Source organism: Grammomys surdaster, unplaced genomic scaffold (assembly GCF_004785775.1).
Source record: "Grammomys surdaster isolate TR1022 unplaced genomic scaffold, NIH_TR_1.0 126660, whole genome shotgun sequence".
Classification (NCBI taxonomy): domain Eukaryota; kingdom Metazoa; phylum Chordata; class Mammalia; order Rodentia; family Muridae; genus Grammomys; species Grammomys surdaster.
In genome coordinates, this window is record NW_021621449.1 from 1,904,585 (window position 1) to 1,932,008 (window position 27,424).

The window sequence follows — 27,424 nt, forward strand, 5'->3', positions numbered from 1 at the left end:
ATGAAACCAATGGAATATTAGGAATGAGTGATTGTGCCAAATAGCCTCCAACACTACTCACTTACACTAAAAGCCCAGCCTTCCTCTAAATTATTGTGCTATTGTGCTATTTCCTAACTCTTAGGCCAATCATATCATTATAACTTTCACCCATGTTAGTAATAAATGAACTGATAAAATATAAACACAAAAAGGTATCTCCATCTTTATATAAAAACAAAGTCAAAACTCTATAAAGACTCAATAGAAAAGTTGCCGCTGAAAATACTACTGGGGCCAGGGCCAGTGAAATCAGTGAAATGATTCAGAGAGTAGAGGCACTTCCACTGTGCCTGATCTTGGCACTCACATGGTGGTAGAAAAGAAAAGACTGCTACAACTTGTCCCTTGACTTCTACATGTGCTCTGGCATATCACAAGCATACACTCATGGAAGCACATGTGCACACATGTGCACATGCATACACACACAGTGAAAATGTTATTTAAAGTGTTGAAGCCATTTTACATTGTATACACATTTTGAGTGATGTTTTAGACATATGTGTGTGTGTACATACAATGTCAGTTAAAAAGTTAGACATGTTTTCCATTAAAATAAATCAAAGTGGTCTGGAGAGAGAGATGGCTTAGTAGTTAGAGTTTCATTAGTTTAAACATAGTGAATACATCTAAGTGCATGGCATTTCTTCTCATTGTTATATTTTCAGTATTTCATCTTTGCCTGGTGTAAACCTCCAAAGCTGTCAATGCTGTCATATTTACACAATCCTAGTAACATTGCCAGCACCCTCTAGCATTATCCTTTAGCAGTATCCATTAAAGTATCCTTCAGCATCATCATCCTTCAGCATCATCCTTTAGCATCATCCATCAGCATCATCCTGCAGCATTATCCCGAAGCAGCATCCTTTAGAAGAATCCTTCAGCAGCATCCTTTAGAAGGATCCTTCAGCATCATCTTTTAGCAGCATCCTTTAGAAGTATTCTTCAGCATCATCCTTCAGCATCATCCTTTCGGAGCACCCTCTAGCATCATCCTTCAGGAACATCCTTTAGAAGGATCCTTCAGCATCATCCTTTAACAGCATTGTTTAGAAGTATCCTCTAGCATCATCCTTTAGCAGCATCCTTTAGAAATATTCTTCATCATCATCCTTCAGCATCATCCTTTCAGAGCACCCTCTAGCATCATCCTTTAGCAGCACTCATTCACAGCATCCCTTAGACATATCCTCCAGCAGCATCCTTTAGAAGCTTTCTTTTGCCCCATCCATTGGCAGTGCCCTTTATCAATGTCCTTCAGCAACATTTGGTCGAGTGTGATGTTCATCTTGCAGGTCTTTAAAAAAAAGATGCCATTAAATTGCACCTAGAAGAAATTGTTACATACTTTAAGTGCAAAATATCTATGGGGAGGCTTCATTTCATTCTTTGTAAACAAGAAAACGCAAGATCTAGAAAATGTCACTGTATTGAGTATATGCTTTATGGAAGAAAAATGCTATACTAGGCTAAGTGAGGGAGTTTAAAAATCTGTTATAAAGTTATAGGATATTGCCAACAAGAAATATTTAGAATATGATACATGACATATGCTTCATGTCCCTTCACTTTATAAATAACTTGTAATTTGCTTTCAAATGGCATCATGTTATTTCAGGTTTAACGAGCATACTTAATTATAACTTTTCTTGGAAATACATGAATTATGTGGATTATGCCATTTATTATTGACAGCCTCATCGTAACACACTCTTTGTATCCTCTTCCTTTTCCTCCTCCTTCTCCCTGTTCCACCAAACCACATCCCCAGCCCTTCTTATTCTTAAAACCTCACTCCTGTGTTGGGTTCCCTGTTAAACACAGTCCTGACACCGTGAACATTAGAGCTGCCATGGACAAACTGTATTCATGTAACTGATTCATGAAACAGCCCTGTGAGCAGCACATGCACACACAGGTGTCCACAGATGCACACATGTGCACATGCACTTAGTTCTTGTTTGACAAAAGGAAATTAACCTTCAAAGATATCTGCCACATGGTTTCACATTCAGAAATAAATGGCGGAGATTATAGATAAAAATTTCAACACAAATACTGAAAAGAGACAGAAGAGTATTTTTACACTTTGGCATGCAGAAGGACCTCCTAATCAGAAAATAAACCTTCTAAGCCATTGGTCCCCAACCTTCTTAATGCTACGACCCTTTAATACAGTTTCTTATGTTGTGGTGACTCTCAACCAAAACATATTATGTTGCTAGTTCATAACTATATTTTTGCTAGTTATGAAATGTAAATATTTGATATGCAGGATATCTGACATGTGACTCCCAAAGGGGTTGTGACCTATAGGTTCAGAACCACTATTCTAAGCCATGAGTGACAGACACGACACCTAGAACTGATGATAATGTCAAGCAGCTCAGAGACTACAGACTCCAAAAGCGAAGACTATGTTCTATGTCCCCTTCATAAACAGTGATGTTTTAAAAGTTGACTTGTGGAAACACGGTCTTGTCTTTCATGCTGCTGGCAAGAGGTTCTAGGTCTGAGAAGATGGCATGAAAGTGTGTTTAAGATCGTTCACAGACTGTATTTTTAGAAAACATCATGTAGACACGTCAATTAAAAGGTGTCTGCAGGAGCTGGAGAGATGGCTCCGTGGTTAAGAGCACTGCAGCTCTTCCAAGGGATCGGAGATTGAGTTTCTGTCCCCACGTAACAACTCACAGTCATCTGAAACTCCAGTTCCAGGAGATCTGATACCCTCCCGTGACCTTTGCACCAGGGATGCGTGTGGTGCAGAGAAATACACGCAGGCTCAACACGCATCCACATAAAAAATACTAAACGAAGTAAGTCTAAAACAAAACGAAACGAAACAAAACAAAACAAAACCACATCTGTAAGACTTGAAAGAATGTGCGTAGTGTGTGGAGACTGAGGTGGAATTTTATTGGTTGTAGTACATTGGTTAAGTCTAGGCACTAATTTCTCCATATCTCAATGTAGGGTCTACCACCATGGACATACAGCTGTGGGTGTCTGTTGTCTTCAGAAACCTAAGGGAGCAAATAGAATTTTAAATAAGAAGACAAAACATGTCAAACATCTGATAACTTGGGGAGTCTCTGGCAAGGACATTGTTAGAATAGAGACACCTGGGAGTCAGTCTGCTTTTATTCCCACACCTGAGATTTCACTAAAAGTTACCGGAGGTCTTGGGATTGCAGTAAAGAGATGTAGTTAGCCCGGAGAGGCTGACTGTGCGCATGCACTACCCCTCAGCCCTGTGTTAGTGCTGAGAGCCTCACTGTGCACATGCGCTGCCCCTCATTCCTGGCTCCAGGCCTGCAGCTCTTTGTCTTGGTGCATGTGCCTATCAACGACTTACTTTTCTCGTTTTGAAGGTAGTTAATGTGTAAACAACTGAAATGTCCTCATCATCACGAGGGACAGAAGAAGATGTGTTTCCCATGTTCTCTTGGCTTAGGCAACGTGAGCTAGTGCATACCCAGTACGATCACAGAACTTTCTATTTCCTGTAAGTACTTTTGCAATGTGAGGCGGAAGTGTTTTCTTCTTACTAATTTTGATTAAGGCCTATCTGTCTCCTAATCTTTTTTTTCTCAACTCCCAAATATTCCTCCCTATATTCTTATTGCCATGTGTCCCTTCTGTGTTCTGTACCCGTACTGTCTGTTCCATCAACTGCCTTTCTTATTTTCTTACTTTCAGTTACCCTACCTCGTATATCTAACTCTAAACACTTGCTAACTTCTTCAAAGGTGTATGAAACCCCTCCATGTAGTGGGCTCCCTCTCCCATGAGGGATGGTCTATTCAGGTAAGGAAAATCCTGGAAGTATTTTTGGACACTGTTTTTTTGGCAAACCCCTCAGAAGATGCAAATAATCTCTTTTCAACCATTGTTGTAAAATATAAAGACTAATGTTCTCTAGTGTGATAAGGTTTACAGGTTAAAGGTCACTGCTGCAGCATCTGGTCCATGCTAGACCTGTGAAGCTGATAGCACAGATGTCAGACTTCAGACTTGCTGGCAGGACAGCTGAGGCCTGGAGCTATCTGCTCGGCTGGCCAGGACCACATGATTCAGTCAGAACTGAGACTCTGGTGACCCAGCAACTGACTGCTCCACCCATTTTTTAACCGTTTCTTCTCAAATTCCCCCATCCCAAGTGAAATGGGCTTGAAAAACTTTTCTTCCTTATGAGTATGTGGGGAATGGGATACTTGAGAGAATGTCCCTCCACCAGGGGACAATAATTACATATTATTATTATTGTTATTATCATTATTATTATTATCATTATTATTATTTCCACTCTTGCACATACTGTATGCAGATCAATTCCACCATTCTTTTTTTCTTTTCCAGTTTCCTAGGCTCAAGTACTCATGATTGTACTTCCAAATGACTTACACTACTTTCTACCTATGAAACAAAAGCTGAAGTAATTGCCTTTCTGTGTCTGGCTTGTTTATTCTGCATTTCCATCATTTGTTGCAAATGACAGAATGTAACTGAACAATGCTCTAGCGGGATACACATCCTACCTAACACATCTGCTCATCATGTCCTCAGAGTCTCCCTCTGAAATGATTGCTACACACATGTTTTAAATTCTTATCTGTGGCTGTGATAACATCCTGACAAGAGCAATTTAAAGGCTCATGTTGGGAGAGTCAAAGCCACAGGACCATGAAGCACATGAACACATCACACCCACAGTTGAGACAGACTCTGAGTGTGAACTAAGCATGCAGGCCAGTGTTCAGGTTACTTCCTGAATTTTCACACTGTGTAAGAAATGATGCCACCCAAGACAGGTGGGCCTTCCAACATCAGAACCTCAGCTACAATTGGATAGCCAAGACATCCACAGGGATGTGCAGAGGCCCATCTCCTAGGTTAGTCTAGATTCTGCCAAGTTGACAACTCACTGTAGACATCATGGCAGTTCAGCCTTTCACCATACATTGGCTGCTTCTCCCCCCTTATATTGGCTACTGCCCCCTTACATTGGCTGTTCCTCCCTCCTTATATTGGATGCTTCTCCTCTCTTGTATTGGCTGTTCCCTCCCTTACATTGGCTGCTCCCACTCAGCTTTTATAGACAGAATATTTTATTTACATGTGTTCTAGACTCTCTTGCTCTTTAGAAAACTTCCTTTCATTCTGCATCTCTGGCAGATACATACTCCCTTTTTCTCCTTTTCAGATCAACTACAAAATTCTCTCCTGTTTTTCACGTTCCCTTGTGCCCGGACATGCTTTTGTTTCACGCAGACACCAAGCATGATGGATGTTAGTGCTCGGATTCTTCATCTAGACAAATAGGTGCCGTTCTATAATTTAATTTCACAGTGGCATTGGACACAAACAGCCAGAAATTCAGCAGTGTTGACTTTCACTGTTCATCTTCACAATTTATGAGAGATCAAATAAATTTTATTAACTTTTATCCATCCTGTTTAAGAGATCGCCCCTGAAAAATGCTTGCTTTTAGCTTGTAAAAAAAATAACTAAAATGCTGTTACAGTTTGAACCAAGATGTTATAAAGTAAGTCCTTTGTATTTTTTTTCATTTTTAATGCTATTGTCACTGATGTCTTGGCATGAGTTCACAATTACACTGATCTAATAAATGACCTTCTTGCTAAAATGGTCCTTTTCTTGGGACTCAGAGACCCTCTCACTCTCCTGAGCTTCCCCCATCCTGACTTTTGCTCTACCTGACTGTCTCTTCCTGTCACTTAACAGATGTTCCTTGTGCCCTTGCCTTGAGCGTTTGGTTTGCTCATCAACATCTTCTGAGTACCAGCATTCTTTTCCACAGCCTGTGCCAGCAGGTGAGTCTAGGGACCTCACGTATTCAGGCAACTTAACTTTAACCTACAAGAAATCGTGCATGTTTTCAAGATTCTGTCCACAAAGAAACAACATAATCCCAATTTCGAGTTATGACCCAGGACATCGATAGTTGAACGTAGCCATGACTCACAAAAAGTAATGGTACACAAAGTTAGGATGCAGACTTCACTCCCAGAACAATCAGATCAAGAACAGCATACTTGGATAGCTCACAAGCACTTTCTAAAGTATGAATTCTCTCAGCCCAGCCGTCTGTCCTTGCCTCTGCTCCTGTCTGTCTGTTTCTCATCTTGCTCATTACTGACCAGCTGGGAAATTAAAACCAACAAGTTTTTAATTTCCTATAGTCTCTCTCAAAGGAGGTTGCCACTCTGCCCTCTCCTTCCAGATCCATCGTGAATGTCCAGGTACTGCCCACTTGCTACCCACTCATTTTCCAGTCTTCTGGGTTATTTCCTTTGCCACCCCTCTAAATTTCAGTAAGATTGATCTCTTTAAGGATCAAATGCGTGCTTCAATATTGCCAAAGTTCTTCTCCGATTTAAAGACAACTCCTTTTACCGCCTCCCCTCCCCGCCTCCAAGTAGTTAGACACGTCTTTAGGGACGGAGAAAGTTCATTAAGGGTGTCATCACTACTCCTGAATATATATGTCATTTGAAAGCTTAGAATGGTCCTTGCCCATCTCCTTCTCTGGCTCACCACCACTCAGAATTCACAGCTTACTTTAGATTTCTGCTTCCTTTACACTGTTTCCTGGAGCCCGCATGCAGACTGTGTGTCCCTAGAATCTGCTCTCAAGGAGACTTCAACTTCTCTGATGACTATGGCTAGCTACTGTACTCGTCTCCCATGTAAAACCTGTCCTATCCCCTGCCCCATATATTAGAACTTCTATAGATTCTTACTTCTACTTATCTGACATTCTATCGCCAGGTTCCAGCCAAGGAGGATCAATAAATGGTTAGCAATAACCAAGAAGCTGCAAGAATGAGCAGATGGATGCATGAATCAATGAAATGGCCTCCAGGACCTAGAGAGTAGAGAGGGCAGTGTCCTACAGAAGTGTTTGTAGAGTGAATGGCAAAGGCAGCTGAGATCTTTGTTAGGCACAGTAAAATGGGGTTATCTGACACTTGTTGCTTTTCACCTTTTAAAACAGAAATGAGTGTATGTGAAGGTTAAGGTCAATGTTATGTTATACTGGGATTTAGAAATCCATTGTTTAGGCTAGACTGGCTGGCCAGCAAGCCCAGGACCCTCCTGTCTCCTATCCTCTAGCACCTGGACTAAGCTAAGCATTAGGAAACCTAAAAAACAATCATTTCTCCTGGCCCTGACACTTCATTTTCAGCTTAATGTATAATAATATCTCTAAAGTCAATACCTACTTCCTAGTTTGGTTCGATATTCTTTCCATGGAAGGGTGCTGAACATGAGCCCCTCGTTAAAGAGAAGCCTTAGGTGGCCCAGAACTTGCTGGCACACGCGCTTGGAGTGAACTATTCAAGTCTCGGCAGTGCTGCTTAAGCTTCAGCCTCCTTGCCAACTATCCAGACAGGAGCCCAGAGCATCAATAAGAGGCTGTGGGGGAGGAGAAGCCGATTATCAACTTCATTGTACAAAAGAGAAAAAGTGAGCAGTAACTGGAAAGTGCTTAATCCTTCTGGGAATTCTGGCTAACGGGTCAGGAATTAACCTTGGCAGTAATTAGGCCGTCAATGCCCCTTTCAGAGAATGTTCAAAAACCTCAGCTTTGTTTAGAGAACTTATGTGGGTGGAACCAGCTGTTTGCACAGAGAACAGCATAAAGCCTAGCTGCTCCTCAGCACGTTCAGGACCAGATCTCTGGCGGGGAGCAGGGTACAAGGCAGCCAGGTCTCCAGTCCTCTCTGCAGCATGGGAAAGCACAGGCTCCTAAGCCTGGCCCTGCTGCCATTGCCACTGCTGCTGCTGCTCCTGCTCCTGCTGCCCACAGATGCCTCAGCACCACAAAAACCGTGAGTCCACCAAACGCAAAACTTGAATTTAGGGCTTTTGTTTACTCTCTGTTTCTTAAAAACCATGATCTTACCTTTTTCTCATCTCTTAGGTTCCTTACAGCTCTGAGATTTTTCCAAGTCCTCCTCTCTCATTCTGACTCCTCAACTCTGTTTTAATCACTTCTCTTTAGCTCTCTGGATTTCAGAATATCCAAATTCCAGACAAGCAGGACCTTTCTAGGTGCCTTCAGAACCTCCTGTGGCTCTGTTGAGACTTTGTCCTTGCCTCCTCCTTTACATTCCTCAGCCCCTTTGATAAAATAAAGACAAGCTTCTCCAGAGTGTCCCTTTGTCCTGGGGTTTAAGAATCCCTAGGAATGATTTCAAATGTTGATGTTGATGCTGAAAATGTAAATGACTTTTGCTATGGGGGGGGGGAACTGTTGTGCAAATCAGCTAGTGACTGACTTCTGTGTTTCAAAGAAATGAACCAAGGGGAGCAGACAGACAGACAGACAGACAGCTAGAAAGAACAATACTTGGGAGCACTGGCTCTTGGTGATTTAGAGCAGGTCATACAAAAGGGTGTCTAAGAAATGGTGACAAATGCATAGTTATTAGATACTTTCTTAGGGCTTATATTTACACAAAAGACAAATGTTACTTGTTTTAATGAAGAATATCTAACTAAAATCAAGGTCAGCAATGTTCACAGTGGAAGAGGAGCACACACAATTCTCAATAGAGATATGCTTTGAAAGTATCTTAACTTTATATCTAATATGTATGAATCATGAATACATTTTTAGTAAATTATATACTGAAAATAATCTAATCATAAGAAAACATTTAACACTTACAAGTTTATGGTCACACATATAAAAGAAGAGTTACTGTTAAACTTATATACCCACAGGTAATACTTCATGTGTATTTATATACACCTGTCAATAAACAATGAGAATTGTTCATGACATATTTTAAAGCATAAGGAAATCATAGTATTAACTTGTGGATAGTAAGTGGCACAGAAATTAGAATTTTTGAGCATTACAAAAGGAACCTATATACTTTATTATTTATTATTTTGTTGTTGTTGTTCATTTGTTTTGAGACAGAAGTTTGCTAACTATGCCTGACAGCATCAAACTTGTGGAAATCCCTCTGTCTCACCTTCCCAGGTCGTGAGCCACATCTCTCAATATCTATTGTTAAGCAGGTGATACTACCCATAATATTTAAAATTCTATGGAGAAGTTAAAATTTAACTGAAGTGAAATTAAGCCTTATTTTAGGTTATCAAAAGAGTTTACTGTTTAAAATTGTAATAAGAATAGAAGTTAACTTCAGAGTACATAAGAGTTGTGTGGCATTTAAAAACATTCTTGAGAGTGGCAGTTTGAAGTTGGAGTGTCAGTCTTAAGTCATACATGATTGATAAACTTTTCTGCCCTGTTCCTGAGTTACCAAAGGATGGATTACTTTTGAATGGAACTTTTCTCTACATTTGGAAAGGCAAATCTACTTGATGCAAACATCCAGGTTGGATAACCCACAAAGACTTAGTTATCTGTAACTGCAACCAACACTCTCCACTAGTGACTCTCTTTTTGTGAAGCTCAGCTTCCTTACTTGTAAAATAGAGGCAAGTTCTTGATGTGGAAGTTTTGCAAGCTTGTGAATACATGTGCGTGATTTCTTCCCCCTGACCCCACTACAATGACCTAAGGGGAGGAGATTCTTAGGCTATCCACAGCTATGTCTACCTTTTCTTAGTTAATAACAAAGGATCACGATGGTGGCATCGTGATGGGACATAGAGATTCTCATAGTAACACCCCCTTCCCTCTCTTCTAACTGCATTCCCCCTTCCTCAGAATCTACATGATGATGGTTCCCTCCCTGCTCCACGCAGGCACCCCTGAGAAGGGCTGTCTCCTGTTAAGCTACCTAAATGAGACGGTGACTGTAAGAGTTTCCATGGAGTCTGTCCGTGGGAACCAAAGCCTCTTCACTGACCTTGTGGTTGACAAGGACTTATTCCAGTGTGCCTCCTTAACTGTGAGTCAAGGGGGGAGGGGTGGGAGGTTGGGAATGGTGGGGGTGTCAATCAACAATGGCAACCAAACATAGGGATTAAGGATCAACTACATATTATAAGCATATTGAGAATAAATCCAATGACCAAAGAAAAATTCTGTTCGTCAAAACAACAACAAAAACAGCACACAGTAGAGAAAAGAAGAAATGTGACTTTTAAAATTAAAATTCCTTTTTAAAGTTCATAAAGAAAACTAGTTCAAGGTTAAGCATGAGCCACCACTGGTGACAGACAGGCATACCTCAAACTCTTTTAAAGAGTAAAATTTGTAGAAATCACCCAAGCAAGGGTCTAATATATCTTTATATCTGGAATCATAGGGAATACTTGCAATCTGGTACTACCAAAATGCTTTCTTTTCCCATAGTGTTAAGACCCTGTAGGCCTGCTTCCACAGTGTCCTGCTAGTGTATAATTACCTGGTCAAACACAATGTGTAACCGAGTCAAGACCGCAACTGTGTTTTCTATACAAATCAAGACAAGATTTTCAGTCACATCTCTTCTTATTAATTTATCTCCTCACCTTATACCTGGGTCTTCCAATTTGTAAAATATGAGAATCCTTACATTGGCCAACTTCCCAGAAGTGAATGAAGGAATGAAATCAAGACAAAGAAGGTGCTCTCCACAGAGATGCAGAACAGGGAGAGGAGAAAGAGGCTGCAGAGACTCTCTGGGTTTTCAGACTGTCTTCTATATTTTAGATCCCACAGTCTTCATCCAATGAGGTGATGTTTTTCACTGTCCAAGTAAAAGGACCAACTCATGAGTTCAGGAGGCGGAGCACGGTGCTGGTTAAGAATAAAGAGAGTTTGATCTTTGCTCAGACTGACAAGCCCATCTACAAACCAGGACAGACAGGTATGGTGAAGTCCACAGTCCAGACAGCATCAGAAAGGAAACTCTTCTCCCTCTGCTCATCCCTCACAGTCCCTGGGATCCTGGCTCCTTAATGGTTTTTATTGCCCACTGACAGGACTAGTCAAGGGCTAGGGCTGATCAAAAAATATTTCTATTTCAGTGAGATTTCGTGTTGTCTCATTGGACGAAAATTTCCATCCCCTTAATGAATTGGTGAGTCTCCTATTATTTACATAAAATTATTGTTATTTGTGTAAACTGGCTGGGACTCTGTTTGGATTGTAGATGGAGGAGGAGTCAGAGAGTGGAGGAGTGATTTCTTACATTGCAATAGTCTGATGTCTTCATTTAAAAACATTCTCCCAGGTCAAACAGTATTAAGGAACATGTTCTGTCATGACCTGGCACTCAGTTGCTTGTTACACATTTAAACTTACTCTCTGGTTTCTAACTAGGAAATGTATGAAAACAAACAGTGGATAGCTGTCTGAGAATCTAAGTTTGCTATTGCTTAGAGATGTGAATGTTGCTCTGAAAGAAGTTGAGGGTGTTCAGTATTCCTTTGTAAGGAGTCACGACTCTTCCTGCTATCATGTGGGAGACAGACCAACTTGTCACTCTCAGCTGAGTTTTTCTACCACATCTTCCTGTCTTAGAAAGACTCAGTTCTCTTTTAACTACAAAGGCAAGAGGAAATGCAGTGCCCTTGGCTTCTCTGTCTCAAACTCACATATCTACTTCACAGAAAATCATGTTGGCTTGAAAAAATACCATTTCTTACTATCTGGATTGTTGCTCCTTGCCCAACATCTGTAAACAAGACCATGGAAGTAAACTTGATATTATCATTCAACTTCTACTTACACTCTACCTGAAATCAAATGTGATATTCACCACTCTGTCAGATTAACATGTATGTGTGATATTAAGTGACACACACACACACACACACACACACACATCAAACCCTACATATGATGCCAAACATACTATATATGGATATTCTTTCATTTTTTTGTCTATCTTTTTAGAATGAAGACAGACAGACACGTTGTTCTTTTCTGAACTGCTCTTTTCTCAGCATCTAGAATGACACACAGCAGACAACTAGATATGTAGTCAATATTAGATTTATAAATGGATAAACATTGGCAGTAGAGATGCTGTTCTCCTTCCTTCCCATTCTTAGGAGCATCCAGGAACACATATAAACAGCTGAGTCCAGGGCTAGTTACTTCCAGCTCCGTGTCTTTATTTTTCAGTCTGTAAAGTTGCCTAGCAAGGGGATGTTCTTGGCTGGAATGCCACAAGTCCTTGGATAATATTAGCAAACCCAATCCTAACAATAGTACACAATAAGTATCTATTACCCATGGCCTAGTAAGTTCTTAACATGACCTATTAATTGCTTCAAATGAGTTAATTAAAATAATTTTTAAAAAATTTAATTTGTAGAATGCATATACAGATAGATAGATATATAGATAGATAGATAGATACATACATACATACATACATACATACATACATAGATATTCTATGTATGCTGAATTAGACCACGTAAACTAGAATTGAGAATATTTCAAAATGTTATAAAATTCATTTTTTTCTTTTCTTTCAGATTCCTCTATTGTACATTCAGGTGAGTAACACGAATAGTCCACAATTAGAGAAAAATCAGTCATTTCAGAGGACACCTTTGAGGACTTCTTACAACATGCCAGAGACTTTAGGGAAGGGAACAGCTCCAGCCTACGCAGGAATGGATGGCTGGAACTTACCTGCCCTCTGAGCTCTTCTCTCTCTCTCTCTTTTTTTTTTTTTTTTTTTTTTTTTTTTGAGACAGGGTTTCTCTGTGTAGCCCTGGCTGTCCTGGAACTCACTCTGTAGACCAGGCTGGCCTCGAACTCGGAAATTCGCCTGCCTCTGCCTCCTAAGTGCTGGGATTAAAGGCGTGTGCCACCACCACCCGGCCTCTGAGCTCTTCTCTTTTGCCCTCTTTATGGAAAACATGGAAGTTCCTATAGATTACTTTTGTAATCTCTGATATTCTTTGCACTTCTATGAATTATGACTATTTATTACAGGACCCTCAAAGAAATCGCATTGCACAATGGCAGAATTTCAACTTAGAGACTGGCATCAAACAGCTGTCCTTCCCCCTCTCCTCAGAGCCCACTCTGGGCTCCTACAAGGTGGTGATACGTACAGAATCAGGCAGGACTGTTGAGCATCCTTTCTCTGTGCAGGAATTCGGTAAGAGTCGTAGGAACATTGTTTTTGTAAGTGAGACCTCTAGAGCTCAGAGTTGGAGATTATTTAGAATCGTTCAGTTTCCTGTGGAGGATTTCAAGCTCAGAGTAGAATCAATTACATTAAAGTCCAGTGGGGCATGAGTGACTTGTGAATACATTTCATTTAGTTTTGTTAGTTGTTAGAAATGCTGAATGACCAAAATAAAATACTGTTTCAGTAGTGAGAGCGGGAAGGGAGAAGGGAAGGGAAATGGGAGTGGGAGAGAGATGAGGGGAGGGGAGAGAGAGAGAGAGAGAGAGGGAGGGAGAGAGAGAGAGAGAGAGAGAGAGAGAGAGAGAGAGAGAGAGAGAGAGATTCTTTAAGGTTATAATGAACTGCCATAGCTCCTTCATCAACCTGTTTGCTTGAGAATGAAGTGAGTGGGAAGTTGGAAAGTGGAGTTACCTTTACAAATACAAGGATATCATTAGAGAACTGTTATGAAGAACTAGGAAACACTAAAGCCTGCAAATCTGAAAGGCAGCTACTAACTCTACTGTGTGTGGCCCACAGTGCTTCCCAAGTTTGAAGTGAGAGTGACAGTGCCAGAGACAATCACCATCTTGGAGGAAGAGATGAATGTGTCCGTGTGTGGCATGTGAGTTGACAAAAATAAAAACAACTCTTTGAAGCGGATTCACTGTTTGAGAGATTTTGGATGATTTCCCAGGAGCAGGGACCACACAGGAACTTTGAGTGTTTCCAGCTACAGGCCATTCTTCTCCTGTTCCGTTTTTGGATTTCTGTCTTATTTTCTTTTATATCCTTATCAACATTTCTATAACTGTCAGTGAGGTGGGGACCATTTATAGGGAAGCTATGTGACTTTACAAGTGTGAAAGCCTCACACACATGCACACACACACATAGAGACATGTGCGTACACACATGCACACATGTGCACAGTATGCATACATACACATGCACACATGTACACACACATGTGCACATGCACACATGTAAACACACAGAGACTTGAACACATGCACATACATATGCACACACATGCATGCATGTACACACAGACACGCACACATACACATGCACACATACACACACAGAAGTGCACTGAAGGATGCTGGTTTCCCCTTAGCCATAAGTGATAGCAATACTTTAAGGAGGGAGATAAGTAATGTATGTTTGTACAGGAATTTCAGTTGGTAACAAGTCACGGATTTGACTTGCAAACAGTGGGAAGGAAGAGCAGATTTGGAATCTAAATCATGCTTAAGTCGTCAGGCTGCTAAAGGCCTGTCACCTCCCTCTCTGCACACCCTTTTCACGGAGAGACTGAACAAGTTCCTTTAGGATGATTCATTTGAACCCAGAAATATATGCAGGATCTTAGGCCCCCATTCTTAGAGACCTTTAGTGGGGCTAACAGGATAGGACATGAAAAGACTAACACTGTCTTGACATCATACATGTGGTACACCTGCTATCAGCTGCTTCAGAGTCATAGCCACCAAGTTGTCTGTAACAGCTCATCAGTGTTCTTGCAAACTGACACAGAAGATACTTCCAATAAGGAAGAGAACAAAGGCTCTTGAAAACAAAACAGTCAGCAGTATTCACTTCATAAAAAGTTACAAATGTGTACATAGAGATTTGTACCGAGGATGCATCAAGCAGTAGGTTGAATTTTTAAGTAGTTTTGAAAACATTTGTAGTTTCTACTAAGTTTCTTTTTGTGTGTATGTTGGTACTACTTTCCTCTTAAGAATGTGAAATCAGGCATCTTCTCTCACATGTGGATCCTAGCTTGTACTGCTCATATGAGCACATGTAAGTGGCGGGAGAGAGTATGCATATGCTGTGAGGCTAGGACCCTGTAGGAAGAAGAAGGAAAGAGAACATGTGTGGTGAGAAAGTGGAAGGGGGCTGTAAGGGGAGGGGATACAGGGGAGGGAGGGAATGGGTGAGAAGAGTTGGGGGGAGAATCCAAAGGTGCTGTTTGAAAATTTGATGATACCGAATGTGTTTCATAATTTAGAATTTTTAAATTAAAAAAATTATCTAACCTTTGTAACAAAAAAATAAAAACTACTATTACCCACCACTATTTAGATTATACTGAAAATTTAAGGGCAAGAAGTGAATATGGTGACATATGCCTGTAATCTCAACACAATGGAAGATGAGGCAGGAGGATGATGAGTTCAAGGCTCCCTTAGGACATAGAACTATCTCAAAAGAAATTCAATTATAATTTTAAAGGTTGCCAGACCAAAGGAGAGTGCTTCAGCATGCGGTGTGGAGGTTTTCTGAGTCAGAGTTCCCCTGCCTCTGGTGTGTAGTGAGTGGTCCCCGCACAGGGCAGAATGGAACCCTGAGAATGGATGTGCTGTAGCTGACAAGGACTTACAGAAGGAAGAAACAGGGGTGTCTGGTGCTTGCTTTGAGTCATTTGTCAATATTCTAATGACAGATACACCTATGGGAAGCCTGTTCCAGGACATGTGACTGTGAACATTTGCAGAAAGTACAGTAATCCTTCTAGCTGCTTCGGTGAAGAGTCCCTGGCTTTCTGTGAGAAACTCAGTCAACAGGTAGGCTTGTTGACAGCAACGTGGTGCTAAGGCAGGAGGAGAATTTCATACTATCTCTAAGAAATTAAAAATAAATAAATGACTTAGCTAGAAAATCATTACTTGTCTTCTGTGATCGCCCAATGTCTATGTTCCAGAATAACAGAAGTTGAGCCATGCAAAGCTTTCCCAGGTATCTTATGTAAAGGGAGAAAAGCCGAAAGCCATGCATCTTTAAATCACCTTGACCCTGAAGAGTGTCTGCTCTAGTCTCTTTCTAGAAGCAAGAACCTGTTATAATGCCCTCATCTAGATGCCAGGGAGATGACCCAGGAGGGTCATCATATAGGTGACCAATCACCAGCTGTCTGCTGTGAGAGGGGAACCCAGCATTTGGTGAAATGTTAGGTCTCAGTTGCAGTAAGATTATCGAAAACCATTAGTATATCTTTCAATCAAGCAATGTCAGGTAGTGAGAAATTATATGTCTATTGATACTGTTATAAAATTATCAGTAATTAGTCCCTAGACAGTACACATTATGTCCTTATATAATAGAAAATGCCTACATTATTTTATCATTCCCCCTAAATTCTACCAGATTAACCAACTACTTATCTATCCAGTTTAATATGCACCATTATTTTCTCCCTTATTAGCTAGACGGCCGCGGCTGCTTCTCACAGCTGGTGAAAACTAAGTCTTTCCAGCTAAAGAGACAAGAGTATGAGATGCAGCTTGATGTGAACGCCAAGATCCAAGAAGAAGGAACAGGTTGTGTGTTGCAGGGATGTGGGAGAAGAATATGGTATTGATCTGTTGCTTGTCCCAAATTATGGACTGTAAGGAAGGAGATAATGCTCTAAGAAATTCGTGGAGATCAGCTTTCAACAAGAGAACATCTCTCCTTCTGTTTCAGGTGTGGAAGAAACCGGAAAAGGGTTCACTAAGATCACAAGAACCATAAGCAAACTATCATTTGTGAACGTGGATTCACATTTTAGACAAGGAATTCCTTTCGTTGGACAGGTTGAGTATCTTTCAAGTCATCAAATCACATGCTATCAAAATTCATACCATAAGCACTAGGCCTGCTAAAATTATACGTCGTTAGCCAATGGAGGAAAACATATATATATATATATGATATATATGATATATAATAATATATATGAATATATAATATATTATAAATATATAATATATAATATATATAAATAATACAGATAGATATACAGATGTAGATATATAGATATATATATCATAACCAAATGTCTATAATCTAACCAAAAGTTAAAGTTAACAAAAATGGATGCATTTGTCTTGAAGTTGTATATGAAATCTATAAAATCATCTGAAAGATGTATCTGGTGGAGGTTTCTAGCCTTTGTAGTGACCTTTCTCGCAGACCTGTGACAACTTTCTATTGTGATTATTTTTTTTTACTGTTAGTAGATGTTTGAATGAGCTTTGTGACTGTGCAAGTCTGAGGTGAGGAGTGTATCCATCCCAGTGTGTAACTGCTGTGTATTACAGTTTCTAATGTAAAAGGTTGCTTCAATGTGGAGGCTGTAGAAGACAGGCCTACCTAGACTTAAATGAAATAGAGTACATTGTGGAAGACTGTTATATGACAGAACATATTCAGAAACTAAAATCCTAAAATTTCCTAAAATCAAAGTGTAGTCCATTTAAAAGTTCTCAGAAGTCTTTATAATTTAATACTGGGAAATAACTTACTATCTGTCGCAAGACTGTCTCTGCACAAGACAAAAAAGTGGAGTTGTTTACCCATTCTTGGGTTTCCATGTGCAGCTGATATTCTCTTGATAGATTTCATTGATATATAAGAATGCTCATCTATATCAGCCTGTTTTTTTTGTTCTGCTACTAAATATATGAGAGGATTTATCTTATCGTTATATACTATTTGCATATTATTGAAATTTTACATTGAAGTTTATAAATATGTATTATGTGTCAATTAAAAATAAAAATTTCAAAGTAGCATATAGTAAAAAAAAAGTCACCAACTTCATAATATGGACTGGGTTATTTCATTCATTTGTTTGTTTGGCTGAGTTCAGTATTAACAGCAGTTTGGTTTAAAACCTGATATGCTGACTGAGCCTCCTCAGTTTTACCCTTGTCATATGGGAGGCACATCATTGAGTCTGACTCTTCAGAAAGCTTGCCATCTGGGATGAAACAACATTTATAAATCAATCAGAGAAGCAAGTGGCACCTGTATCAGAACTCTGCTTGCATACAGAACACTATACCATAATATTAAGCCATAGAAAATTATCGTGTCTACCATGAGATAAGTCTCTGAACCTCAAATCAGTTTGACTACTGAGTTAAATTTTCTATTACTGTATAATTGTTATATAACTCTCTGTGTGTCTTGGCAAACTATCCACAATGCATTTGTTAGGTCACTCCTGTGTATTTAGGTTGCTTTATATCTCTTCACGCTCTTATCTCTCTTCCTGGAGTTGGCTGTTGCTCACTATGTCTAGAATATTTATATGTTTATTGGGCATCTGTACCCTTTTACTGTACTGTAGCCTCCTGATGGTACCCACAGTGCCTGGGACTCTGTGCATGCAATGTGCTGGGATATAGACCTTTGCTTTTAACCTTCAGGTGCTCCTGGTGGATGGCAGAGACATCCCTATTCCATATGAAATGATCTTCATTGGATCTGATGAAGCCAACCAGTACATAAATACTACCACTGATAAGAATGGCCTGGCAAGGTTCTCCATCAACACTGATGACATCATGGGCACGTCCCTAGGTGTCAGGGTGAGTGTAGAGAGAGGTTATAGTGGCATGAACAAGTCTTGGAAACAAAATTTCCACTTAAAGAGATGAAATCTACAAATTATGTTTAGTTCTATGGAGAGAAAGCATCCCCATAACTTAAAGACAATTTAAGGTCAACTTCTAATAGTTTTAGTAAGAAAATAATATTGTGACTAAATACGGATGCTCCATTATATAAGACGGCACATGCACTGTGGAAAAATATTGTTCCAGTTTCTCAAAAAACTGAAAACAACTAAGTAGGATGCTTAGCCTGATTAAAATGTTATGGAATTCAGAATTACAGAACGCATTCACTCACTCACACCTAAGAGCAGCCTGGAACGGACATCAGGTAACTCTCCCACTTGGCTTTAGCCAGTGCTTTTTTGCAACCATTTTATCAAGTTCATGAGGTTACACTGTTTCATTTATTCACAAAAGCCAATGGGAACTAATCACCAAAGATGTGACTCCCTCATGAAGCAGTTCTGTGGTTAGTCTCCCTGCTGAGGTTCAGTAACTCCAGCGTCTATCTGCACTGGCAAAGGAGCAGAGGTATCTTCAATCCAACTAGCCAGCAAGACACATGGCTCATGTTATTCTCTTCTGGTCTACAAAGACCAAACTCAGGATGTTAGGTGGGGAAAAGCCACAGACCATGCCTATATTTAAGACAGTTAAATAGAGGATGGGCCTCTCTTACTTTTACTATAGAGGAAAAGACTTGAGGCTGCCAGTGAAGGAGGAGAAGTAAATCCGTAGAACACTGTGAGAACAGGGTTTCCCAATATATGATCTAGTAAAGCAACACTGTTTTTCTAATTCCTTAGGCCAAATACAAGGATAGCCATGTCTGCTATGGATTCAGGTGGTTGACGGAAGAGAATGTAGAGGCTTGGCATACTGCCAACGCCGTTTTCTCACCAAGTAGAAGCTTCGTGCACTTGGAATCCCTGCCCTATAAACTGCGCTGTGACCAAACGCTGGCGGTCCAGGCACATTATATTCTCAATGAAGAGGCTGTGCTGGAGCTGAAGGAGCTGGTCTTCTACTATCTGGTGAGAAGAGAGGTTACCCCAGGACTGCCTCACATAAAGCTCTCTGGGGATAAGGGGTCAAGAAACTATACACAAAACCACCTTGAATTCCTTTCAAACTTATTCTTTTTATGTATGTGTGTATCTGTGAATGTTTGCCATGCATGTGAGTGCCCAAGGGGGCCAGAAAAGAACATCTGACCCCCTAGATCTGGAGTTCCAGATAGCTGTGAGCTGCTCACAGTGGGTGCTGGGAGCTGAATTTGGTCCTTTGGAGGAGCGGCACTGTTCTTAACTGCTGAGCCATCTCTCCAGCCCCTGGCTTCACACTCTTGTTTGTTTCTAGGGTGTGACTTCTCCTGGGGCTAATCATTTCCAGCAGTGGCTCAATAAGCCACGCATGTAGAATGGAAGACAGAAGAAGATGTCTGTTGGAAAATTTTTAATTTCCTGTTTTGCAGATGATGGCAAAGGGAGGCATCGTACGGGCGGGGACTCACGTTCTGCCTGTGAAGCAGGGACACAGTGAGTATGGCATTATCTCCACAGCTCAGCTCCATGCTGACTGCCTGAACTCAATGCACTTGTCAGCATGCTTCCAAAGGGGCTCTTCTGCATCTCGTCACAATGAAGAGGGAGCCAGGGAGGATGCATGCTTCTTCTGTCACCCTTTATCTAACAGTTTCTTTTTACCTATTATATTTTACTTAGGTTACTTCAAAAATTGATAGGGCCAGGAGGATATGGTAGCTATTTCACATTTTCCAGCCAGAAATATTTGTGCACTCTCTTCTCAACATGAAAGGCATTTTAGAATTGTGTAAATGGAGAAGAGGAAGACCTTGGGGTGCTTTCCACTTACCAGGTTCTGTGATAACCCCCTGTCCCCCTCTGTGTGTGTGTGTGCATGTGTGTGTGTGTTTGTGTATCTGTGTGTGAGCTCTTTCTTTATGTGTGCTGTGTATGTTTCTCTTTTTAAGTTAATGATGATTTACAAAGGTTCTGCTGGTTATTTCTACTATGCTCGTGAATAACAGGATAATAAACATTTAAAAGTTTCCCCCATTCTGATGGGTTCTAAAAACCGACTTAAGCTATGAATGGGCACTTCTTTGTCTCTTGGGGCTGCAGACTCAAGAATGTTTAAAGCAAACACTACAGTATCCACTTCTAGAGAAGAGGATAGGGCCATGTTTCACGGAGGGTAAACAGGACATATGTGTAAATGCAGTATGTTAACCAGCTCCTGTCAGGCGTCACAGCTTCCTCTCCCTATGTGAGGGTTAGGAATGATTGATGGTGAAGACAACACCTCCACTCCCTTAGATAGCATTTGAGGCTAGTGATGGCCAGCAAATGCTCAAAAGGGATGAGAAAACATATATATGATTTATATAGGAGAGAGAATTTTGTGTAATTGTCTTCCCCAGAGTCAGAATTCTGCAAGGTAGTCAAGCATCTGTTGTGCGCACCGTATCCCACTAACAGTAGCACTGATTGGCCAGGCTGGGTGCCAGACTGGCTCTGTGTAATAAAATAACTCTCATTTTCACTCTGAATGTGTCTAACCCATGATTGTCACCTCTCATTCTCCCTGCTCCAGTGAAAGGTCACTTCTCCATCCTCATCTCGATGGAGACAGACCTGGCTCCCGTGGCCAGACTGGTCCTTTATACCGTTCTGCCCAGTGGAGAAGTGGTTGGAGATACTGTTAAATACGAGATTGAAAACTGCCTGGCCAACAAGGTGGGTCCTTCATAGAGTAATAATTCAGCATTTATAACGAGTAGTCCTTGCTGTCACCTATTCTCTTATATGTGTGTGGATTGAAGGGTTAAGTGATTATCCTGGGAAGGTTCTACAAGGCCACTGAAGACTCGAATCAAAGAGTTATTGCCTCAATTTCAAAATTCTCTGTGCAAAATTGACTCTTAACATGTAACACAGCTCCCAATGCCTTCTCCCACTCTGTGATGGAGTGTTAGGAAGGGACACAGCAAGCATAAAGGACACACGAAGCCCAAACAAAAATGCCTAGACTTTTGTTTGCATTCCGTAAATCTAAAGTCAATGAGCACACTGTATAGCAGAGGTAAAAGACTGAATCTTCCAAATGACCAGTTTAGAGGCATTTTTAGAGACCATGACAATTGTCTGGCAGAATCTTGAGAATCGAAGCAAAGTTCAAGAGAGGAAAAGGCCTCACTCAAGTAGTACAACACCAACCACTCTGAGTTCTACCAAAGTGGTTCTGTGTCGAAGGCGAGAAATACCTGGGAATTTGTAAGAGACACGTGGTGGGATTCAGAAGTTGATTTTTCTGGCCTTCTCTATCTGTCAGGTGGATTTGGTCTTCCATCCAAATAGGGGTCTTCCGGCCTCGAGTGCCTTCCTCAGTGTCACGGCTTCTCCTCAGTCCCTCTGTGGCCTGCGAGCTGTGGACCAAAGCGTGCTGCTCATGAAGCCTGAGACTGAGCTCTCCACATCCCTGGTAAGTCCCTGTCAGCCTTGGAGGTGACAAGCATGTGAAGGCCTTGAAGCAAGAAGAGATGCTTGAGTAATACAGGACCCATTGAAACTGTAGATATACTGAGGAAGGGGAAGGTGAATGAACAAAATATATTAAATGAGATTCTCAAGGAAAAATAAAAGCGTGAAATAAAGCAACTATACGCTCCTGTAGGTTCATAGCTTTGAACTTTGACAGACACTTTGCTTAGTGAGGAAGAAGATGCTTGCCCATGATCTCTTGTATCCCTCCTTTCCTCTCACACTGCTAGCTCTGGCAAGTGAAAGAATTACACAACTGTTTGCCTGGTCCGTAGAACCAACCAGAAAAATCAATAATTTGAAAAGTTAAAAACACAGTACAAAGTAACCGGAAAGATTTAGGATGCAAGCATCAAGGTCTTGCCCCAGATCACGTGGCTACGTAAACCCAGCTGTGCCTGTGTTGGGCTGCTGAGCTTGGCAGTGCAGGAGAGCACAAGGCAGGCTGAAAAAAAACAGTGTTACAAGAGGGGGCGGGTGTGGTCCTGCAAAATAAACAGGATTATTTCTGATTGTAGAACCAGAGAGGTCACGGTCAATGTGCTTATATAAAAGAGGGCAGGGTGGCCGAAACCCATAACTCTGTAAAATCAATAACTGTTTCCAAGCTAGTTTAAACATGTTGGGAAGCTGGAGAACTTCATAAGGTAGGTCTGGGTGGTTGTGTCCCTGCTGTGAGACGACACAGACAATAGTGTTTCAGATTTCTGCTTTCATAAGAATGGCGCCAACTAAAATAAGGAACATCACAAAGTGAACTTCATTCCTGAAAAAACAAACCTCTGTACAAGTAACATTGAAAATTAAATACTTGAATGTCATAACGACGGCTTACACCATTACCCCAAACTACCTACCAGTATATTCTAATTGTAGTTTGCTCAAAGATTCACATTTTCATAAAACGTATAAACAACTGGAATCTGTTTTTGTTAAAGTATTTATGAAAGCTTACAAAAAATATATCTTTACTTCTATAAAAAAAATGTAAGTATAGGGTTGGCAAAAGGCTCAGTGAAGAAAGGAGCTTGCAGTCAATCCTGATAATCTGAGTTCAGTCTCTAGAGCCCACATGGTGGAAGGACAGAATTACTCCACCAGGCTGCCACCTGTCTTCCACACATACTCTACACACACACACACACACACACACACACACACACACACACACAAACACACACATACACACAAAACACAACACACACACAACACACCACACACACACACACACACCACATACACACACACACACCACATACACACACACACCACACACACACACACACACACACACACACACACACACATACACACACACTCTTAAAAGGGCAATGTGATGGCACACATTTTTAATCACAGCACTCAGTAAGCTGAGGAAAGAAGATTTCTGTGAGTTTGAGGCCACCCTGATCTGTATAATAAATTCTAGACAGCCAGGACTACATAGAGAGACCCTGTCTCAAGCAAAAAAGCAAGCAAACAAGGTTAAAAAATGGAAATAGAAGTTTAAGGAACTATAACTGCTTGGTCTGTGGATTTTTATTTTATATTATTGTGTTATATTCATGCTGTGTGTGTGTGTGTGAGTACTACAGTACAGAGCGCATGTAGAGGTTAGAAAGTAACTTTCAAGTGTCAAATTACTCCTTGCACAGTAGGCTCTGGGGATCGAACTCAGGTCCTCAGGCTTGCATTGGAAGACACACCTGCTGAACCACCTCCTCGATTGACAGTGCTTTCTTTTTTCAAGAGATATTTTAATCGAAATGTTTAAATACATAATTAAAGGACATATTAAGAACATTTATAATACCATAAGGAGAAAAACTTCAATAAGGAGAAAAATATCGTTTTGTGTATGTATAACGTGATTTTTGTACTTGTCAGAGCTTTAAAATGATGCCAACTCTAAAGGACATGGAGAAGACAGTCTAGTAATTCTGTAGTGGTGAAGGAGGAGCATCCAGGCATTTGTAACAGAACATGAATCCCTCTCCATCCTTTGTCAGTATTTTACTAATAAAACAATTTCTCCTGTCAGTGTGAGTCATTCACCAAACATGAACTTAATACCTATTGTGTTCTCGGGCTGTCCTAAGGGCTGGGGAGCTAGTTATGAGCTATGGAAACTCAGATATTGGTGTCTTGTAAGATTTACATGTTTATAATTGAAATGGATAATATGTTTTGGAGAAAAACAAAGCAGGGGAGGGAGGATGTGGAGGAGGACCTAAGGAGGAGTCTCTTTCCTGGACCATCACAGGCTCCAGGCCCTGAATTTTAGACCATAGTCACTTTCCTGTAAATGCACATCTGTGTGTCAGTCGGCATGTCCTGTCTGTTTGACTTCTCTCCCCTAAATGAGTTTGAAGGCATCATGTCTGGCATTTCAGAGTTCAGCTCTTAGGGACTGAATGATGACCTGGAGCATTTTGTCTGTGTGAATGAAACCTTAGAAGTACTGTTTTCTCCCATGTGGAGAATGTTCCCAGGATTTGTTCTCTCTGGGGCACGTGTCCTTCATTCAATGGAGAGTTGGTGGCCAACTCCAAGGTGGTGACAGAACTATCCCTTCATTCCTTCTCCTCCAAACATCAAATCACCCACCGCACAGCTTGATTTCTCAGTTATTAGGGTCTTATTATATTTTAGTGTTGAGTATATAGTATCTGCTGCCAAATGGTGCAAACTAGTGTCAAGATCTTGGGTTAGTTCAATGGAAAGTACACTAAGTTTTGGTGCTGGTGTTCTTGGGGGTTTTCTCCTAGTTAAAGCCACAGACTGAATAGCTCTTCTGTGCTTTGTGTTCCTTCAGGTTTATGACCTGCTACCAGTGAAAGACCTCACTGGCTTCCCTAAGGGCGTGGATCAACAAGAAGAAGACACTAATGGCTGCATTAAACAAAATGACACTTACATTAATGGAATCCTGTACTCCCCAGTACAGAATACAAATGAAGAGGACATGTATGGCTTCCTAAAGGTAAATATCTTATATTACAGACGGATCTAAAGGTTCTTGAAGGACACTGTGTGGAAAAGTTGTTTGTTTCATTGCCTTCTTGTCACGGTTCAAACTAACAGAAAAGAAAGGAACCATGTGACTTCTCGAGGTCTGTCTAACACAGTAGAATCAGGACAAGAAGTTTTAATAATTAATAAAGTTTTCTTTTTATTGAAATCATTGCTTTGTGATGTTTATAAGTATTATGTATAAAATTATCATTGTCAGGTGAGCTTAAGGGACAACACGGCATAATGTCCCTGCGTCAGATGCAAACACGGAAAGTTTAATTCAGATGAAAGGGGGTGTGTATGAGGTGCACTAATAAGGCGGTCATCTCCTTTGTAGGATATGGGCTTAAAGGTATTCACCAACTCGAAAATCCATAAACCTAAAGTCTGTGAACGGCTTGGAGACAATAGAAGAAGTGAGTACCTAAAATACTGAACTGAATAAGACAAAATTGTAAAAATAATAGGTAATCAAAATTAACCCAAACCTTGATTCAGATATAATAGGGCTGTGACATAATGTTTGTAACAATCAAAGCTCAAATCTGATACTGGCACTCCTCCACCAAGCATAAGTGTGCAGAGCATGGAAGATGGGTTGTGAACAGTGGCCTAGGAGAAGTGCAGACCCAACACAAACACAGCATAAAGAGAGGATGGACTTGGAGCTGTCAGAAATTCAGCCACCAAGAACTTATACCTGCCGATAGGCACCAGGGGCTGCAAGGAACGGAAGGTTCCCGGGAGTCTAACTATGAAAGCAGGGTTAGAAATGCTCACAACGCAGGGCTGCATTCTCCCAGGCTGGGAAAGATCTCCCTCAATGGACCTAAAGTAAACAGCAGTAAACACGCTTCACTATTTTCAGTGATGTAGGCTGTGTCTTTGCAAAGTCATAGTAGGCAGCATGAGTTTGTTATTATATCGTTAACTAGTGATTGGATGTGGAAAGCAGTGGGGAAATGGAAAAATCTAGGAAAACGTTCTGTGAGAATCCATTTTCTATGTGAAACTTACTACAGAGAATCGGATATTTTTATTTATAAACTTCAGAATCCATTATGACCAGGATTTACAGGAAACTTATTTATCATCTGGCCATATGTCTACTGCCTGTCCATGTGTCTGTTGCTATACATTTCCCTAGAGTGGGTGGATGTCAAAAGTTTACTCGTACTTTACAAGTAGAAAGTGACAGTATCGGACAGCTGACAGACAGTCTCACTCAACATGGAATCCATAGTTTTTCTATCCTTGACTTCTCCGTCGCTAGAAACTGTTTCTCAAAGCCACTACTTTTTTTTTTCTATGCTACCATAGATGAACATGTCATTACAGGCTAGCCTACTGCCCTCCTCCCCACCCGACACCCTAGGTCTCTCCGTTAGGCACAATGGTCAGTAGCTTCCTGGGATTCCACAGTCATCTCTTTTGCATACAATCCGAAGCTGTCTGCCACACTTCTTCCAGTCTGTGCTTGGCGTTTTCTTCCCCTGGCACACTTTGTTCTAATACCTCAGAAATCAGCTGAAATGTCACTTCCTCAGCAAGCCTTCCTTGTTTCCCATATGTCCTTTCTTGGCTCCCGTCTTACCTCCTCGATCTTCCTGTGGTCACTCTTTGGTAGTATGATGGTTCATGAAGTCTATCTTTGTATTCATTGCCCCTGTCTTCTCTTGCCTACTGAAGTACCAGCTGCGTACCACCTCGTAAGCCAAGGCCTCATGGATGATTTTCTCGAGTCTTCAGAGTCTCCCACAGGGACTACAAGAAGCTATTTCCCTGAGACATGGATCTGGGACTTGGTGATCGTGGAGTAAGTAACTTATTTTTCTATAAGATGTAGAAATATGGTTCTATCACAGCTTAAACTTCTGAGAGTTTCCCCTTTTTAATGAATATATTTAGAATTGCTGATCACAGCACTTCACTGTCACTGGGAAAGCATTACTAAGGTTGAGCAACGTAGAAGCCCGCTAAGTTAAATTGACTTCTAGGTATTTATTCTGTCCCAAATGGGATTGTGGTCTTTATTACTATTTCAGATAGCAAGCTACTAGTATAGAAATGCAGAGATTTATTTTTAATCTAACAACATCGCTGTGTTCATTTATTTGTTCTAGCAGTTTTTAAAAAATAACTTTTGAGATTTTCTTCATTTGTGATCAGATAATCTGTAAGCAGGGATCATCTTGGTCATTTCCAATTTGGATACTCTTAACTTCTCTTTCTAGTCTAATTATTCTTAGACAGTGTTTCTAGAACTCCATTGAACAAGCCTGAGGATGGGATCTTTACCCTGTGATGGATCTTACAGGATCTTTACCCTGTGATG

The 27,424-nt window shown here is 40.7% G+C and overlaps 1 protein-coding gene across 1 annotated transcript in view; it reads left to right on the forward strand.

Moving 5' to 3' along the window:
• Positions 1 to 7,768: 7,768 nt before the first annotated feature.
• LOC114615359 (alpha-2-macroglobulin-P) overlaps positions 7,769 to 27,424 on the forward strand; it is a 42,931-nt gene continuing 23,275 nt past the window's right edge. The window contains exons 1-18 of the mRNA XM_028761085.1: positions 7,769 to 7,904; positions 9,764 to 9,947; positions 10,694 to 10,850; positions 11,011 to 11,063; positions 12,472 to 12,492; positions 12,938 to 13,106; positions 13,659 to 13,743; positions 15,574 to 15,694; positions 16,333 to 16,447; positions 16,593 to 16,702; positions 18,323 to 18,484; positions 19,318 to 19,545; positions 19,986 to 20,049; positions 21,128 to 21,270; positions 21,866 to 22,015; positions 24,890 to 25,057; positions 25,427 to 25,505; positions 26,779 to 26,905. Of these exons, the coding sequence (XP_028616918.1) occupies positions 7,804 to 7,904; positions 9,764 to 9,947; positions 10,694 to 10,850; positions 11,011 to 11,063; positions 12,472 to 12,492; positions 12,938 to 13,106; positions 13,659 to 13,743; positions 15,574 to 15,694; positions 16,333 to 16,447; positions 16,593 to 16,702; positions 18,323 to 18,484; positions 19,318 to 19,545; positions 19,986 to 20,049; positions 21,128 to 21,270; positions 21,866 to 22,015; positions 24,890 to 25,057; positions 25,427 to 25,505; positions 26,779 to 26,905 (2,237 nt within the window). The 5' untranslated portion in view covers positions 7,769 to 7,803. The remainder of the gene's footprint in view (positions 7,905 to 9,763; positions 9,948 to 10,693; positions 10,851 to 11,010; positions 11,064 to 12,471; positions 12,493 to 12,937; positions 13,107 to 13,658; positions 13,744 to 15,573; positions 15,695 to 16,332; positions 16,448 to 16,592; positions 16,703 to 18,322; positions 18,485 to 19,317; positions 19,546 to 19,985; positions 20,050 to 21,127; positions 21,271 to 21,865; positions 22,016 to 24,889; positions 25,058 to 25,426; positions 25,506 to 26,778; positions 26,906 to 27,424) is intronic.